Source organism: Acomys russatus, chromosome 24 (genome assembly GCF_903995435.1).
Source record: "Acomys russatus chromosome 24, mAcoRus1.1, whole genome shotgun sequence".
NCBI lineage: Eukaryota > Metazoa > Chordata > Mammalia > Rodentia > Muridae > Acomys > Acomys russatus.
The window spans coordinates 770,158-786,837 of NC_067160.1; the positions used below are offsets into that span (position 1 = coordinate 770,158).

General features: G+C 37.2%; 1 protein-coding gene across 1 annotated transcript; it reads left to right on the top strand.

Moving 5' to 3' along the window:
* The first annotated feature begins 13,248 nt into the window (after positions 1-13,248).
* Positions 13,249-15,804, top strand: LOC127207605 (olfactory receptor 5W2-like). The gene is made up of 2 exons (XM_051167041.1): positions 13,249-14,148; positions 15,772-15,804. The coding sequence occupies exons 1-2, from the start codon at positions 13,249-13,251 to the stop codon at positions 15,802-15,804; spliced, it is 933 nt and encodes a 310-aa protein (XP_051022998.1).
* The last annotated feature ends 876 nt before the right edge of the window (positions 15,805-16,680 follow it).

Here is a 16,680-nt window from a genome sequence, read left to right on the forward strand (position 1 = left end):
TTATTGTGTTTATTATGCAAAAGATAGATAGTAACAGGTGGTATTGTGGTCTAGAAATATAGTAAAGATATATTGTGTTCCTTTTTTTTCTTTTAAAATTTTTTTACATGTACATTTATACTGCTACACATATATACAATAACTACTTACAGCAATGAGAACCATGAAATATTCACAAATTATACAAATGTTACATTATAATGCTTTGGGTATTTGTACTTGGCAACCTTGAAGAAAATATCTTTCCTATCTTGATGCATCTAATGTTCTGAATGTAAATCAATATCTATCATATATCATACTTATCAGCTTAAAATATCTATCTAGACCTAAAAATATTTCAACCCCTAAACACCTAAGCTTAATTGTAAAATTAAACTCTCTGGTCTTCAACCACATAGGAGACTTGAGAGTGAATAAAATTAATCACCTGAGTAAACAGGTTAGCATCCCAAAATGAGAAGATGAAAGAGAGAGTTTGCTGCCTTAACAGTCAGTCTACTCTCTCTATAACATTGGAGCATCATCTTCAGCCTTCTGGCCCAATATATATGACAGACATATTTGGTTTTTCTCTCTTTCTTTCTTTCTTTCTTTCTTTTAATATCTTTTTTTAATTAATTTATTCTTGTTACATCTCAATGGTTATCCCATCCCTTGTATCCTCCCATTCTTCCCTCCCTCCCATTTTCCTCTTATTCCCCTCCCCTATGACTGTTCCTGAGGGGGATTACCTCCCCCTGTATATGCTCATAGGGTATCAAGTCTCTTCTTGGTAACCTGCTGTCCTTCCTCTGAGTGCCACCAGGTCTCCCCCTCCAGGGGACATGGTCAAATGTGAGGCACCAGAGTACATGAGAAAGTCATATCACACTCTCCACTCAACTGTGACAGACATATTTGTGATGCAGGAACTATTGAGGATTTGCTTACCCTGTCTTGGCAGAGTTTGGCCATTGACTCTGCCTGCATGCCAGCTTGCCCAGTTTTAGACTTAATTCTTTCTGTGGCAGAAAAGAGGACATTTTGCTCAGTGGCTGGTTTGCCACATTTGAAGGCAACTGCATAAGGTGGTTTGTGATGCTCATCATCTTCTTTGAGTTAGGCTGTGTGTTGCCAGGAATAAACCTGTCTTATTATCAAAGAATCTTTTAAATAATAAAAACATCTTTAAATTCCATATTCTGTATGTTTCTGTGGTTTTTGAAGTCCTTATCTATTTTACCTTATCTAACTATCTATCTGTTATCTAACATGTCTATCTGTTAAACCTAGAATGTATATTCCTGTGATTCAAATAGAATTTTAATTACATGACCATGATTTGATCAATTAACAATTCACTTGTATTACTAAATTTTCTTAAGCAGTTTGCAATAGAACTTTAAAAGTATTGGAAGTAAACCTTGTATTATAGTTGAATTGTATGGGTACAATATCATCAGCTAAAGCTCTAAGATCAATAACTAATAAGTAGGACCTCATTAAACTAAAAAATCTTCTATAAGGCAAAGGACAATACCAACAGAACAAATATACAGCCTATAGTCTGGGAGAAGATCTTCACCAACCCTACATCTGACAAAGAGCTAATATCCAAAATGCATAAAGAAATCAAGAAACTAAACACCACCAAACCCTATAACACAATTAAAAAATAGGGTAGAGAGCTAAACAGAGATTTCTCAACAGAGTTGTTGAATTCTAATGGTATTACAGTATGATGCATATATGGAGGAGGTGACGTCTTAGACCTTGGTCTTGACAATGAAAAGTGGTAAACAGAAAAGGTGAGAGTGAGTCAGGTTGGGATCCAGCTGCTGTAGGCCCTTTGGTAGCAGGAGAGAGTAGAGACACAGGAGTTTTTGTGGCAAAGTTCAGAGGGTAAAAGGCAAAAACATGCCCAGTTTAATCTTGGCCAAGGAAGGAATTGGACACAAGGTGATACAGAAGAAAACGACAGGAGAGGGGAAGGATCTGAAGGGTCTTGGAGGATTTTTCATGAGCCCTAACTATGGAGGATAAGAAGGGAAGGGAGGGAACTGAAAATTCCCAAAGTGGTGGCATTAAAGTCATGTGCCATCACTGCTTGTCTATGGTATAGGTGTGGGCTTCGTTAGGCCTGGAAAAGTGCCTTGGGTCTGTCAGTCCTAGTTCTCTAAACCCAATAGATCTAAGAAGAGGCTTGAAGGGTCAGATGACCTTGGAGAAGTCTTAGCTCAGTGTCAGCCTGATCCCCAGTAACTTGTTCAGTGGCATTTGAGGAAGGGCCTACTAGGCCTATGAAAAGCTACCAGACTCTTACAACATTTAAAAGAAGGACCCAGTGGCTTTCCCTTTTTAGGGTGGAACCTATGCAACATCAGGAGTTTGAACAGCCTTGAACAGAAGTTGATATTTGTGTCTTAGGTTGCTTTCATCCTTTCCTTGAAAGACCTTAAAGGCCAGAGAAAATACATCAGCCTGGGCTATACTAGGTCTGCTATTCAGACATTTGAGCTTGGTTCTTATGTCTAAATATGGTTAATTGAAAAAGTAAGTTATGAAAATGTTATGGTCACCAATAGAATCAGGGACAAAATATTTATACTGTAGTAAAAAGGAGCTGGAGAAATTGGGAAGTGTTTTCAGACTTATGCTATATTATGCCTTCTATTTTTTGAAGATGAATATCCTTAATGGTTGCTTATAATCTGGTGAGGTGACAAGTAATAAAATTATCCATACCCTGGCCCTTACCTTTGTTATTGCTGTCCTAATCAGGGTCTATCTCTGGAAGTACCTAGGTTCCACGGGGAAAGATATATATGACTCATATACATGATCTACATGATTGTGGGCCTTTCCTCACACGTATCTACAGTCATGACGGAGATGGTTAGAAATAAATGAGATAGACATTGTGAAATGTGAGGTCATAGGACTGGATAAGGTCTTGAAACTTTTCGGTAAGTGTTGTGAGGAAAGAAATGAAAGACTCAAGTCACTTTTCAACTTATAAGAGTTCACTGACAGTGAATCTTTAAAATAGTAAAAATATTTTAAATGCAAAAAAAAAAAAAAAAAAAAAAAAAAAAAAAAAAAAAAGAGTTCACTGAGAGGAAAGGAAACAATGAAAAGAATGGAAAACCTAACACTGGCTATCTCCTTTACTGGAAAGACCTGTGATAGAGGAGTTTCATCATGTAACTGAGAGTGGAGAGAATGAAGCTGGTTTGTTGAATGTTGTTAATGGCTGGCTGCTGCTCTAAAGCAGTCCAGGTAGGGTCCCTGTGGCTGGATGTGGATGCCCTTCCAGTTCACTTCATCTTTTGGGTTGCCAGAGCTGATCAGGACTCAAAAAAGAAAGAGGAAGAAGAGCCCAGGTTGTCATTTCTAGAGATTGGCTGTACTGCAGCAGAGAAGGAAAACTTAAACTGACCACAATTTTCCTGTATCTGAGGCTGTAAATACTGCTTCTATCTAGAAACTGCAGGGGTTCATAAAAGGAGGCTCTTTGATCTGTAGATGGGCCTCTTTGCAAAGATCTCCAGTAAGCTAAGGTAAGCTTAGACCTGTTAGCACTAAAAGGCTGATTGTAAAGCCCTGAGTCTTCTAAACTATTTGGGAATCTACAGGAATATAAGAAATAAGAGAAAGATAGAAAATAAACCACCCACACACACATACACTCAAGAGAAATGGTGGATGAAGTTAGGCATTTTAACTTCAACTAAAGTTAAGCTTCCCAATTTCAGTGCCATGTATTGTTGGTCACCGTACTTATACTTCTGAGAAAGGTGAATTACCTCCTAGAAAAAAGGACAAAAACAGATGAATGCTAAAATAGAACATGTTACATGTTTTTAAATAAAACATTTCTTATATATGTATTCATTACACAAATTCACAGTGAGTTCAGAGTGACAAAGATTGACAAGGCCTAAAAGTTAACAGGGTCTAAAATTTACAAGAATATTTGACTTATCAACTAGGACTGATCTAACTATACATTATCCAGCTATCTCTTAGTTCACAATAAGTTCATGACAATAATTTTATCTCTTTTATTCTAAGAAACAGTAAATTTAAAATGACAAATGATGGTACAAAGTGACAAGGTATAATGAAATAATAGAACAGTTTGTATTTTAGACATTAATGCTCATGCTTAGTTTAGACATTTCTAGGTAGTCCCATTATATCTTGGGTTCGTGGACAGTTTAAACCAACTTGCCTATATTAATGATAAATAGCAGGATTTATGGTACTGTCTAGAGTGTAGGCTTATCTGAGGCCACAAATATGCTTCAAGGCTATTATGCCTAGGGTGGCATCTGGAGGTCCACAGAGGTATTTACTGCAGCCAAAAATTCTCTAAAATTGCTTTAGAAGATCTAAAACACTTGCTTGGTTAGAGTTACTCCTAGATATTTTATATTGCTTGTAGTTATCATGAACGGTGTAGTTTTCCTAATTTCTTCCTCTGATCTAACCAATGGACAGGAAATTCTCCACAGTTGTGTAGAGAGTGGAGATTGACTCTACATGAATTCTGGTGCAGCATATTTGACTACTTTTCCTTGGTGAGGAAGCCTGGTGGCACTCAGAGAAAGAATATGCAGTCTACCAAGTTGAGACTTGATAGCCTATTACCATATAGTAGGGGAGGAGGTCCCACTCAGTCATAGACCTAGGGGAGGGGAATAGGGTGAAAGCAGGAGAGAGGGAGGAATGGGAGGAAACAAGTCATGGAATAACAGTTTAGATATAATCTGAATAAATTAATAAAAAAGAAGATCTAAAACAATTTAACTTTTTAAGCTATTTGAATCAAATCAAAAACTCCATAATCAGGGGTTAATTCATCTTAACAACAAACAGTATATCCTCAACAAGTATGTAGGACGTTTGCACAATAAGAGCTGGTAAATACCCAGAAAGTGACAGTTCACACCAATGCCAGATATTTTTTCTTTTCTTTTCTTTTCTTTCTTTCTTTCTCTCTCTCTCTCTCTCTCTTTTTTTTTTTTTGAGACAGAGTTTTTCCTGTGTAACCTTGGCTACCCTGGATTTGCTTTGTAGACCAGGATGGCCTTGAATGTAGCCTTGTCTGTCCTAGACTCACTTTGTAAATCAAGCTGGCCTTAGACTCACAATACCCCACCTGCCTCTGCCTCCCTGGGTGCTGGGATTAAAGGTATGTGCCACCATGCTCAGCTCTAATGCCAGATTTTAGGGATGCAGAAGTGCACAAATGATAGGGTTGTCAGAGTTTGGAAGCAATTTTGAGGTGCATCATGGTACAGACTTTGCAAAATACTGGATCTCTTCCAGAGATCTCTCATGCCTGCTGAACTTCCCCCAAATCAATGGCTCTTTACAGGGTTGTCAGAAGTTGGAAGCAATTCTGAGGGTGCATCACGGTACAGATCTTGCAAATACTGGATCACCTCCTAGAAAGCCCACATGCCTAGTGAGTTCATTTAACAGGCTGGCTCTTGGCAGAATGTGGGAGCAAGACAGGGTTTGTTTGGGTATTTATCGCTGGAGGTGTAGGAAGGTAAGTTGAAGAGACCAGTTTTAGGCTTTTGTGAGCTCCATATGAGCATTGACCCCGACTTGTTGTGCCAGGTTGTAAAGAGGCCAGAAACTGAGAAAGCCTAGTAAGGGGACAAGGAGTGGGCTTATTAGCAGGGTCAAAGGATGGTAGCTTTGCTTTCATAGCTAGAGGGAGTAGAGGCAGGAGCAGAAGTTTTGATGAATAATAGATTGTGAGATGGAGAACAGGAAGTACAAAAGAAAGTCTTGGAGTGGAGGTAGGAGAAAGTAGATACATAAGTGTTTGAGGAAGGTATTGTGGGCTATATTTTCAGATGCTGCCTTCAGTACCCTGAGATCTGGTTATCACCTTGCCACATTCATTGATAAGAATTTTGAACCATGTCCTGTATCTATGTAATGTAAAGGATGTTCCCAAATTGTCCGTTAGTAAAAATGTTGAAGTCTTTGACTGAATGTGGCCGTGAGAACAGCTAATGGAATATAAGACAAGACCACTTGTTGGCACCCTGGATTCTATGGCTGAGAGATAACAGAGCACCTTAGAAGATCATCATCTGCTCAGCTTCAGGGTTCTAGGCTTCTAAAATAACCCGTAGTCTTTCTGTGTCAGTTCCTTTCAGGGATAACTGGCTTAAAAGAGAAATGTGGCTTTATTAATCCAATGTTACACATAGGGGATGTCTCTCCATTTTTACATGCACTCACAGTAATTGTAAAAGAGATGATTAGTGGTGTTGGAATTTTAGAGTTCTGATAGGTGTCAATTTTGTTTGAATATCTGAAGCGTATAAGGGACATTCTTGAGGATCTCTAGAAGGCAAATTTAAAAGATACGATGTAAGATGTAAGTTAGAGTCACTTGTAGTTATCGATGAGATATCCCAGGCAGGAATCATTAGGGCTGTAGGTGACACTTCCCACTAATAGGGGCAATCGCCTCTCTTCTCTGTAGTCTGGTTTTTAAATTGTCTCTCCCTCCTTTATCTTCTTGCGAGTGTTGGGCATATCCTATCTTGTACTCATTCAGTCAAATATTTCTCTGATTCATCACTTTGTCTGCCCCTCAATTAGAAGTCACTTTCAGACATGGCTACTTCCTTCTATAAACTGACAGGTGTTACTCTATGTGAGAAATTAGTAAAAGTCTCTCTGGGGCTTTACATAATCTTTTTGAATGACATATATCTTTTTCCTTGTTCCTCCACCTTATTCCAGGCTCTTAAAATTACTAAAGTACATTGTATAATAATAGAGCTATGAAATTTCTTTCCAAAATCAGCAAACTGACCTTCTTATAACAATTGATCTTTCATGATGTTAACATATTTAGACCTATTATAAATTTCCATAATTCCAGCTTTTTCTTGCCACTATGTCAGCCATTGTAGTTGAAAACCAGCTTCCAGTACACCTTCTGCATTTTTTTTCGGTTTGTGGGTAATCATGCTTTGAATAGCCCAAGTATTTATTAACATATGTCTTATATAGGGTAAATACAGTTCATAAGTTATTATTGGGTCTTTAAAATGGTTAAGATATTGTATTTTAACAAGATTCCAGACTAGTTCACTATTTCAAATTTCATCATTTTCTGGCATTTGTTTTCAGGTAAGTAAGAAAGCCAGTGGAGATGGTTGCCTTTTTTCAATTTCATTAAGAGGTGGTGTTATAGATTCACTAGGCTCTCTTTCTTGATCACAATTTTATTAGGTACCATATGTTCACAATTAAGCACTTATTGATTGCTTACTTTCTCTGTCTTTTTTCTTTCAAGCTATTTTCATATCACAGCTAATTTTCTTATTGTACAACAATTTTTTCAACTTATTTTAGGGGAAATATATAAAGATTGCAATTGAAAGTAGGGAGTGTTTTCCTTCCATATTCATAATTGCAATAAGTACAGCAATGGCTTTTACAAAAATTTCTATCCCCTCAACTCTGATGCTTGGTGTTAAAGGATTTGAAATGTAGTTTCTTTTTCCAAATTTATTTTTTATTTTATGTACAATGATGTTTTGACTGCATGTATGTCTGTGTGAGTGTGTCAAATTTCCTGGAATAGGAATTAAACACAGTTGTGACCTGCCATGTGAGGGCTAGGAATTGAACCCTCTTCCTCTGGAAGAGAAATCAGAGTTCTTAAGCACTGATCCATCTCTCTAGCCCTGAGTTTTCCATTTTTTACTAGTCTCTTAAGAGTTTATTATAACCCAGCTTCATAGGCAACAGGGGGAAAAGACTATGTACAGTCTTTTTGGAAACAGGCAAGGAGCTGAGGGGAACGAAGATGAGTATAGGTCCTTGGAGGGAATATTTCCCAGTGAAATGGCCCTGAAAGGGAAACCAGGCAATCCAGTGAGACTCCATAAACAGCATAACAAACAAACAGGTCTGTGGGAACTTGACTCTGGGGAATAGGCCCAATGCCTCTGTGGAGCTACTGACATAATGCTGTTGGAGGATCAAAGCAGACCTCACATACCTGGAGGAGGAGATCACATCCCTGGATGAGGAGGTAACATCCCAGGAGGGGTCATGTCCATCAGAGTTCCTAGGCAAAGAGGAATCCCCATTGGGGGACCCATGGGAGGCCTCACACTGGAAGATATGCCTATCATACCCGGAAGAGTTGCCCCTTGGACCATAGGTAGTGGAGGACCCCCATGACCAGATATTGAGTTGGTGGTCCTACAGTAAAGGCTGTGGCTGCAGCTGTAGCAGCTGCAATGGTGCCTCTTCTTTGTGGTGTCATCACCTGTTAGTATGGTCCTCCTACACCATGCACATGGGAACACCAGCTGGGATTCTTTTACAGGTCATTTCTCTTTGAGGAAGAAAAGGATGGGACATTCATGAAAAATTAGATGCCTATTGCCAGGATTTTGAAGAGGCAAAATATGGCTGATCTAGATTTTTGGTATTAAGTGCCAGGATCTGGAGGGACCTGCCTTCTCCACAGCCCAAACAAAATGTGTTTAAGAGGCTGCTCAGAGAACGCTACTGTGGCAGTTAAACACCATGTTGGGAGTATATTCTTTTTTTTCATTTTTTTATTTAATTAATTTATTGAGATTACAACTCACTTTTTATCCCATCACTTTTATCCCCCTATTCTTCCTTCCTGCTTGCTTTTACCCTATTCCCCTCCCCTAGGTCTAAGACCAAAGGGGACCTCCTCCCCCACTATATGGTCACAGCCTATCAAGTCTCATCTTGGTAGCCTGCTTATTTTTTCTCTGAGTGCCATCAGGCCTCCCCACCAAGGGGAGGTGGTCAAATATGGGGCACCAGAGTTCATGTCAGATTCTTTATACCCACAATACCAAGCAGAGGTGTCAGAACAATGTTGGGTATTCACTCAATTCAAGTGGCAGAGAAGATTTTTTTTCTGCAATGGGCAAGATTTCCTCTTGGCTGTAAACTTTGAATACCTCATAAACTTTGTAAACCCTTAAGTGTTACAAGTGGCCAGGGCACTGCTTGTGAAGCTCCAGCAGTCAGGCCCTGCTTCCAGATTTCTCTAATCTCAGCTCCAGGAGGGGAATGGCCAGGCCCATATATTTAAAAAAAAAAAATCCCTAAACCCTCGAGTTTTCTCCAAAGATCAGGTCACGAAATCCTTCTAATCTCAGGATAACTTGGAAAACACTCCCTTACAAATTCCTACATAAACCCCACATTCTGCCAAGTTCTCTTCCTGGAGCAGAGGCAGCTACCTTCCTTGATTTTTTCATTCCAAAACATTTCTTGTGTGAGTTTTGTTACATGGTGTCACCTTGTGGTATTCCTTGTTTCCTGATTGCCAGGATTTCAGAGCAGAGCTGTAACACTTTTGCCAGAGGAGAGCATGCATTGGAGCAACTTCACCCTACCAGAGTAGAGATCTTACACTTGCCTTGGGGAAACTTTCCCAGCAGCTGGAGAACTTCTGTATATGAGGCCTTTCCCCTCACAGCTGTAATGCTTACATCAATGGGCATTACCTGACGTCCTGGGGAGTGTTTAGGATGGCTAGTATGGAGAAACTCAATAATTAGCCACTCTCAGATGAAGAGAGCAGGAGAGAGATGGTCCAGAAAGTACAAAAACACTGTCAGGGATTCTGTATACAAATATGAGTTGACATGCTAAAGAAGTGACACATATACGGTATTCAACACATTCTGAAACTAGATTATCTACAGATGCAAGACTTTATATTCTGAAGTACAAGTGGGAGGCCTCTGGATAAGGCAGAGACAACTATGGCTGATAGCCTAGTGACACATGGCCATTTTCAATGCTGCAGTACTGGAAAATGTAAAGAGTTGATGTCTCTTTCCCAGAGAGGTGTTGGAAGGGCTGTCTTCCATTTTCTAGGAGGAAAGCAATGGAAAATTAGGTAGTCAGCTTTTTCTTCATGTATTCTGGTGCCGTATTATGAGGTACGATGTCTTTGGTCATGTAGGGAGGTAGTTTGAGAGATCATATTAGGGCCAAAAGGCAGTGCTTGAAGAATGTCACTCTGGGCCCTACTGAAATATGCTTACTAACAAACACATGACTTCCAATACACACACACTTCATTGTAAAACAGTGCAGTAGAGATTAATGAGTAATGCAATAAAAACTCTACCATGAGCCCTGTGGAGAGACATCAACAACTATTCAGATTGGAGTTTTTCTGCCATATTATCACCAAAATGTTTTGGGTTCATCATTAATTTATTACTGGTCAGTCTGAGTCAGAAGGACTGCCAGAAATTTAAGGTTCATCTGATTTACATCTAAGTTTTATCCAAACTTATCCAGACTCATGTAAAAAACTTTTGGGACAACTCAGGACATACTTGATAGTTCATAATATGTCTAAGTCTATATGACAATAATTAGGTTTAATTAGCTTAATTCAGCTTAATTGGTTTAAATGTGGATTTATGTAAGGCCATATATACTTGCTAATATATGGTTTTTTCTTAGAATTTACTTTAAAAAATGTTTAATATGTATGATAAAACACATTAATATGATTTAAAGAATTTAAGATACAATAAATATATATGATTTAAGCTTCAAATGTGTGATTAAGACATATTTGAAAATTTTATGATATGAAAATTTTTATGTAAGACAAACAAACACTTCTGAAGGCTGAATAATTTCTTTAATAAACAGAAAGAAACACTTTGCTTCTATTCATATTATTTAACTATATGCAAAGTGTTTGCATTATGACATCACTTTTTATTTAAAATTCAGTGTTGTTACTGGATTTTTAAGTATATAAGGAAGTGGGTGTCGTTATTTTTGTGCCTTCTCTTGGACTTTTTTGTTCTGTTTGATTTGTTAGGTTTTATTTTAACTTATATCATTTTTTGTTTTGTTTTTTGAGACAGGGTTTCTTGGTGTAGCCTTGGCTGTCCTGGACTAACTTTGTATACCAAGCTGGCCTCAAACTCACAGCGATCCACCTGCCTCTGCCTCCCGAGCGCTGGGATTAAAGGCGTGCACCACCACCGCCTGGCTCATGTTTTTTATTATCCATTGGAAACATGTTCTGTCTGAGAGACATACAAGGAGTGGATCCAGATGGGAGGGAAGGTTGGTAAGACTGGGAGGGATAGAGGAAGGGAAACTGTAGTCAGGATATATTGTATGAGAAAGACACATTTTCAATAGAAAGAAAAATAGCCATAGATTCAAATAAAAAATAATAACTTATAATCATTAGGAAATGAGGTACTTACCAATGTTGATGTCTTCACTAACAACTGTGAATGTACTTATGGATATGTTTGATTTATTGAATTTTCTGTACTAATGTAAACCTGAGTAGTTGTATGGATGTGTTGTAGTTTCTTATTTTATATCATTGCAAAAATATATATAGTGAGTAATAGACAGTAACTAATGAATGCAAAATCATTTGGAGTAATTTTGTTAATGCTAATTTAGGTTATTATCTATGTAGGAATATCTTTCAATTGATAATAGGAACGTACTTCAATCACCCTGACTATACAGAACACATAATGTAACCTTGTTATTATAACTTCTTCCTATTCCTGAGAGACGAAGTCTTAAGCACTCAGGGAACAGGTACTGAGGTTTATAACTCAAGAGATTGCAGAGAGAGTGCTGAGTCTAGTGCTGAGAGAGCTACATCCACTAAAAGCCTCAGTCCTGGCCCAGGTACAGTCACTTTTGCTCTTTCTCATATACACATTACAGGTTTCTTTAGAGCTCTCTGTTTTTATTGCATTGAATACCTGTATGAAAGCAGATAAGAAACAATCCAAATGTCTGCTTTAAATACTAGGCATTTTAATGTTTATTCAAAATAACTTGGGAACAAAAAGTAATAAAGTGGATTTATGAATTTGGCAAATATCATTTATTAATTTAATAGTTGACATGCAAATTTATGTGTCTTAAATATTCAAAATATGTTATATGAAATCATTTGTTAAAGAACTCTATGCTTGGAAAGAAACTTAAAATAATTTATCTGAGTGATTTCCATGATATTTTTAGATTTTTCTATGCATGTACTTTAGTCATCATCATTCAGTCATATATGTGTACACACACACACACATATATATATGTATATATATATACATATATATATATATATGTTAGAGAAAGAGAGAGAGAGAGAGAGAGAGAGAGAGAGAGAGAGAGAGAGAGAGAGAGACTAAGACTATGGACATATAAAACAATAACATTCAACTTTCATTTATTTATACAGTTTGTTGTTTGTTAGATTGCAACAGTAAACAGTGGCATATGGACTTTACTTGGAATGACTCCTCGCAATGAACATGGGTTTGTTTTCTCATCAAGCATGATTCTCCTTGACTAGGACTCAACTAGCAGCTTATATGTATTACTAGTCTTTTCACTACTTCGGATCTTTTGAGATTAAGGTAGAATTGTGCTTCTGACAGAGTCCTGTCTTTATACTCAGAATTTCTGCCCATGCAGATCTCTCTGTCTACGTTCCAGAAATCCCTCTTTTTATTTCAATGGATCTCAATTCTAACACCCAGTTCATAGTAAATATAACCATATTATTGAAACTTGTGATGACCTTGAATGGTTTTCAGTAAACTGTATGTATGTTATACCTACAAATCCCTCTGTCACAGTGACTTATGTTCCATTGGTTTAAGCAATGAGGTGACGCGAATGGGTAAATATCAGTGCCCATTCTTCATCATACTTACTCGTTTTAGGTGACATAGCAATGATTTTATGAATAAAAATAGTAATTCTTATGGGAAGGTGTAAATTTTCTTCACAAGCTGGCAGCAAAAGCGTGGCATGTGCTTGAGAATATCTGCATGCCAATCTATAAAAAATAAGGTACCCACCTTCTCATAGGGCCATGTTGTTTGCTTAGAAATCATGTGAATACATTTGGATGAATATGTGGCACATATATTCTAAACTGAGTTATGTAGATACTTGAAAAACCCTTATAATCTAAGAATTCGATGTCAGATGAGATACAAATCTAAAAGTCAGCTTACTTCATGCACTGTCGGTTTTCTCAATTTTAATTCTGTTAAAAAGAAAGGATAAGAGTTTGACTATGAACTAAAGGAAATTATAACTGTCAACTTCCCTTTCTGTATAGACATGCCAACGTTTCCAGATCAGAAAAAAGACACTTGAGAACTTCACTGTGTTTACTGACTTTGTCTTTCCGGAGCAACCATGACACTTGAAAACTTCACTGACTTTGTCTTCTTAGGACTTTCTGTCAGACAGGATGTACAACAGGGCCTTTTTGTGTTTTTCTTACTTGTTTATGGCATAACTGTAACTGCTAATCTAGGGATGATCCTACTGATCCAGCTGGACTCCAGGCTGCACACACCTATGTACTATTTTCTGAGCAATCTGTCTTTCTGTGACATCTGCTACTCCTCCACTGTCTCTCCCAAGATGCTGGCTGACCTCTTATCTGACCAGAAGAGGATTGCTTATAACTTATGTGCTATTCAAATGTATTTTTTCGGGGCCTTTGCAGATATTGAATGTCTCATGCTGGCTGTCATGGCCTATGATCGTTATGTTGCCATCTGCAATCCACTGCTCTATGCTATTGCTATGTCCAAGGAGGTCTGTACCAAGCTTGTGGCTCTTGTCTATGTGGTAGGATTTGTGGATTCAGCTATCCACACCTGCTTGACATTCAGACTAACATTCTGCAATTCAAATGTCATCAACCACTTTTTCTGTGACATCCCACCCTTGCTGGCCCTTTCCTGCTCAGATACGTTCACCAACGAGATAGTGATGTTCTCATTCATTGGCTGTGTGGTGGGCTGCAGCATTGTCACTGTATTTCTCTCCTATTGCTACATCATAGCTACCATCTGCAGAATGAACTCTGCTGAGGGCAGACGCAAAGCATTTTCCACATGTGCCTCCCACCTCATGGCTGTGGCCATTTTTCATGGAACTCTGCTCTTCATGTACTTCCGACCCAGCTCCAGTTACTCCATGGACACAGACAAAATGGCCTCTGTTTTCTACACAGTGGTGATTCCTATGTTAAACCCACTCATCTACAGTTTAAGAAATAAAGACGTGAAGGGGGCCCTGAAGAAGGCAGTCTGTATTAGCCTACTTAAAATTCTATTTCACATCCCCAAATGAGTAGAATATTCTCAGACTGAGTTTGAACGCGTCATTATAGATTGTGTTGAGTACAACTTTTGAAAATTTTCCTACTTAGAATTGGATGTAATAAAAAGCAATCACTGTTCTTATGTCTTAGTCTTAACTCTAAACCAAACTTTAAGTAAGTCATCACTTGAAATTTGCAGAGAGGGTCTGTTCACACTTTTCCTCGTTGATAAACGAGATACAATGGAGCTCAACACACCCTTCACTCCATTATAACTCAATGTTTCCTCTAGTTTTAATAAATTGGTGCATTAAATAAAGTTGGTGCATTTAAAGTGAATGTTTGAAAATGAAAATAAGTTTCATTTTGTCATAGCGTTTTGTTTGTTTTGTTTTGCAATCTACAAGTGCATCACCCTATTTATGTCTATAACATTCCAGTCAACAGTTAGTGGCTAAATGAATGAAGACAAAAAATCACCCTGGTGATTCCTATGTCGAACCCTCTGATTTACAGATGGGGAACAAGGATGTGAAGGAAGCTCTGGAAAAATGACGACTAAAATATGACTTTACACTATTGCCAGGTGTAAGTGTACATTATTGTCCTCAATTCATTTTGCATCACAAATGAAAAGTAATGCATTATATACTAATTTAATAAAATATATTATGAGGCCCAGCTTCGAAGTTTAAGAAAATATTGCTTCTATCTCTCCTCAATTTTCATCAAACATCTTATTATACCCTCCCTGTGCTCAAGTTTTATGTATCCATCCTTCCATTCAATTTCAATTTTAATATGATCTTGTTGGTATATATTCATTGCATTTCATACATTTAGATATTTTAAAGACAAATTAAATAGCATATTCAGTGGTGAGTATAATATAGAAAGAAATCAGGGATAATTACTGTATATTCTTATAATTTATACAGACTTTGTTAGTACTCTAGTGGCAGAGGGTTATGTGAGAATATAACCAGTAAGTGAGGAAGAATAAAGTCTCATTCAATAGCCAACTTTATTCAGAGAATCAGACAATCAATTTATACTCAAAGGGCTTATAAAATCACATGAGTAAAGTTTCCATGACTTCAAGCTGTATACAATCACATGGTCAAGCTACATAAGGCAAAATAAGTGTTTTCTTAGATGCATATAAAGAATAGCTTTAAACAATGGAATAACAGCAGCAAGCAATATTAAATAATGTGGAGTAACTATTCTATCTCTCATATATGAGAAGAGTGCAAAAACACATTTTAGTAACAATTCAGTGTTTTGAAGAGACTGAGATCTCAAAAGTCTTAAAATATTCTTACAGGTGCTCAGAATTCTCCTCATCTGATTCTATCTTGCCCCACGTTCCCATAAGATTTCCTCACAGTCTTGGGCTTAAAATCTGTTTAGTCAATTCCAGAGAAATTTGTATAGTCTGGCTTTAGGATAACAACTTCCAGAAAGCTAGACACCTGCCAATATACACAGAGGATGCTCAAATGGGAGAAGAAAATGGTATGTAGTGATCTTACAATTAGAGGTCAGGATATGTGGAGACCAATATTTGGATGATGAACCATGTTGGTTAACACAAGTACCAGATTTTGTATAATTTTTGTATAACTGGGTGCTAGAACTGTCAATTCTTCTACATTTTTTGTCTACTCGCTTCTACTTTATTTCCTACCCTGGCCCTGGTTAAATAAGTATCTTCAATTCCTTCCTTTAAACATTAATTTGTACCTATTTCTTAAACTGTTGCATGTAATAGCAGAATATACACATATATTTGTTTAAACATTGAATCATCCTAATTATGAAAACATCAGAATTATATGTGGAAAACAACATGAAACAGGAAACATAACAAAACTCCATGTAATATAAAATTTAGGTATGCCATTAACTATTATTAAGACAATCCTACTAGAATGTGGCACATTTTATGTGCACAATTGGACATTTTATCATTTGAACAAAGTGCAGAAAGTGCTTATGGACACAAACCTAAAACATTCTGTATAATTAAGCTTCTGAGAGACAAGTATCTTATTATGAGTATTTCTTTTCTATACCTTTCTCCTGTATTATTGATTTATATTTCTCATGGTTTAACTGTGGGAGACTCTTTTCATTGCCAATCACAATTACATGCACTGCATTTTCCTTAGCATATTCAGGGTTACTGATCCAGTATTAAATGATCCTGCATAAAAAATTTTTTCAGAATTGAAAACCTGATGCTCCTCTGCTTTACTTTGCCATGTGGCACACAATGAAATCTCAAGAAACTATTGAGAAAGACGTTTTACTTAGATAAAACCTATTGGCACCATAATGTTTCGGTTAAATCAGTTTCTTTTGGAATTGTGAACTATGGCCAGAGCTATGAAGCTTGTTCCTCAAATACTTAAATGCTGTAAAAATCATAAGTGTGATTTTTTTGTTGTTTACTGGAGTATTTTGTTTGTTTTGTTTGTGTTTCTGTTTGCTTCTTTATTTGCTAAAGA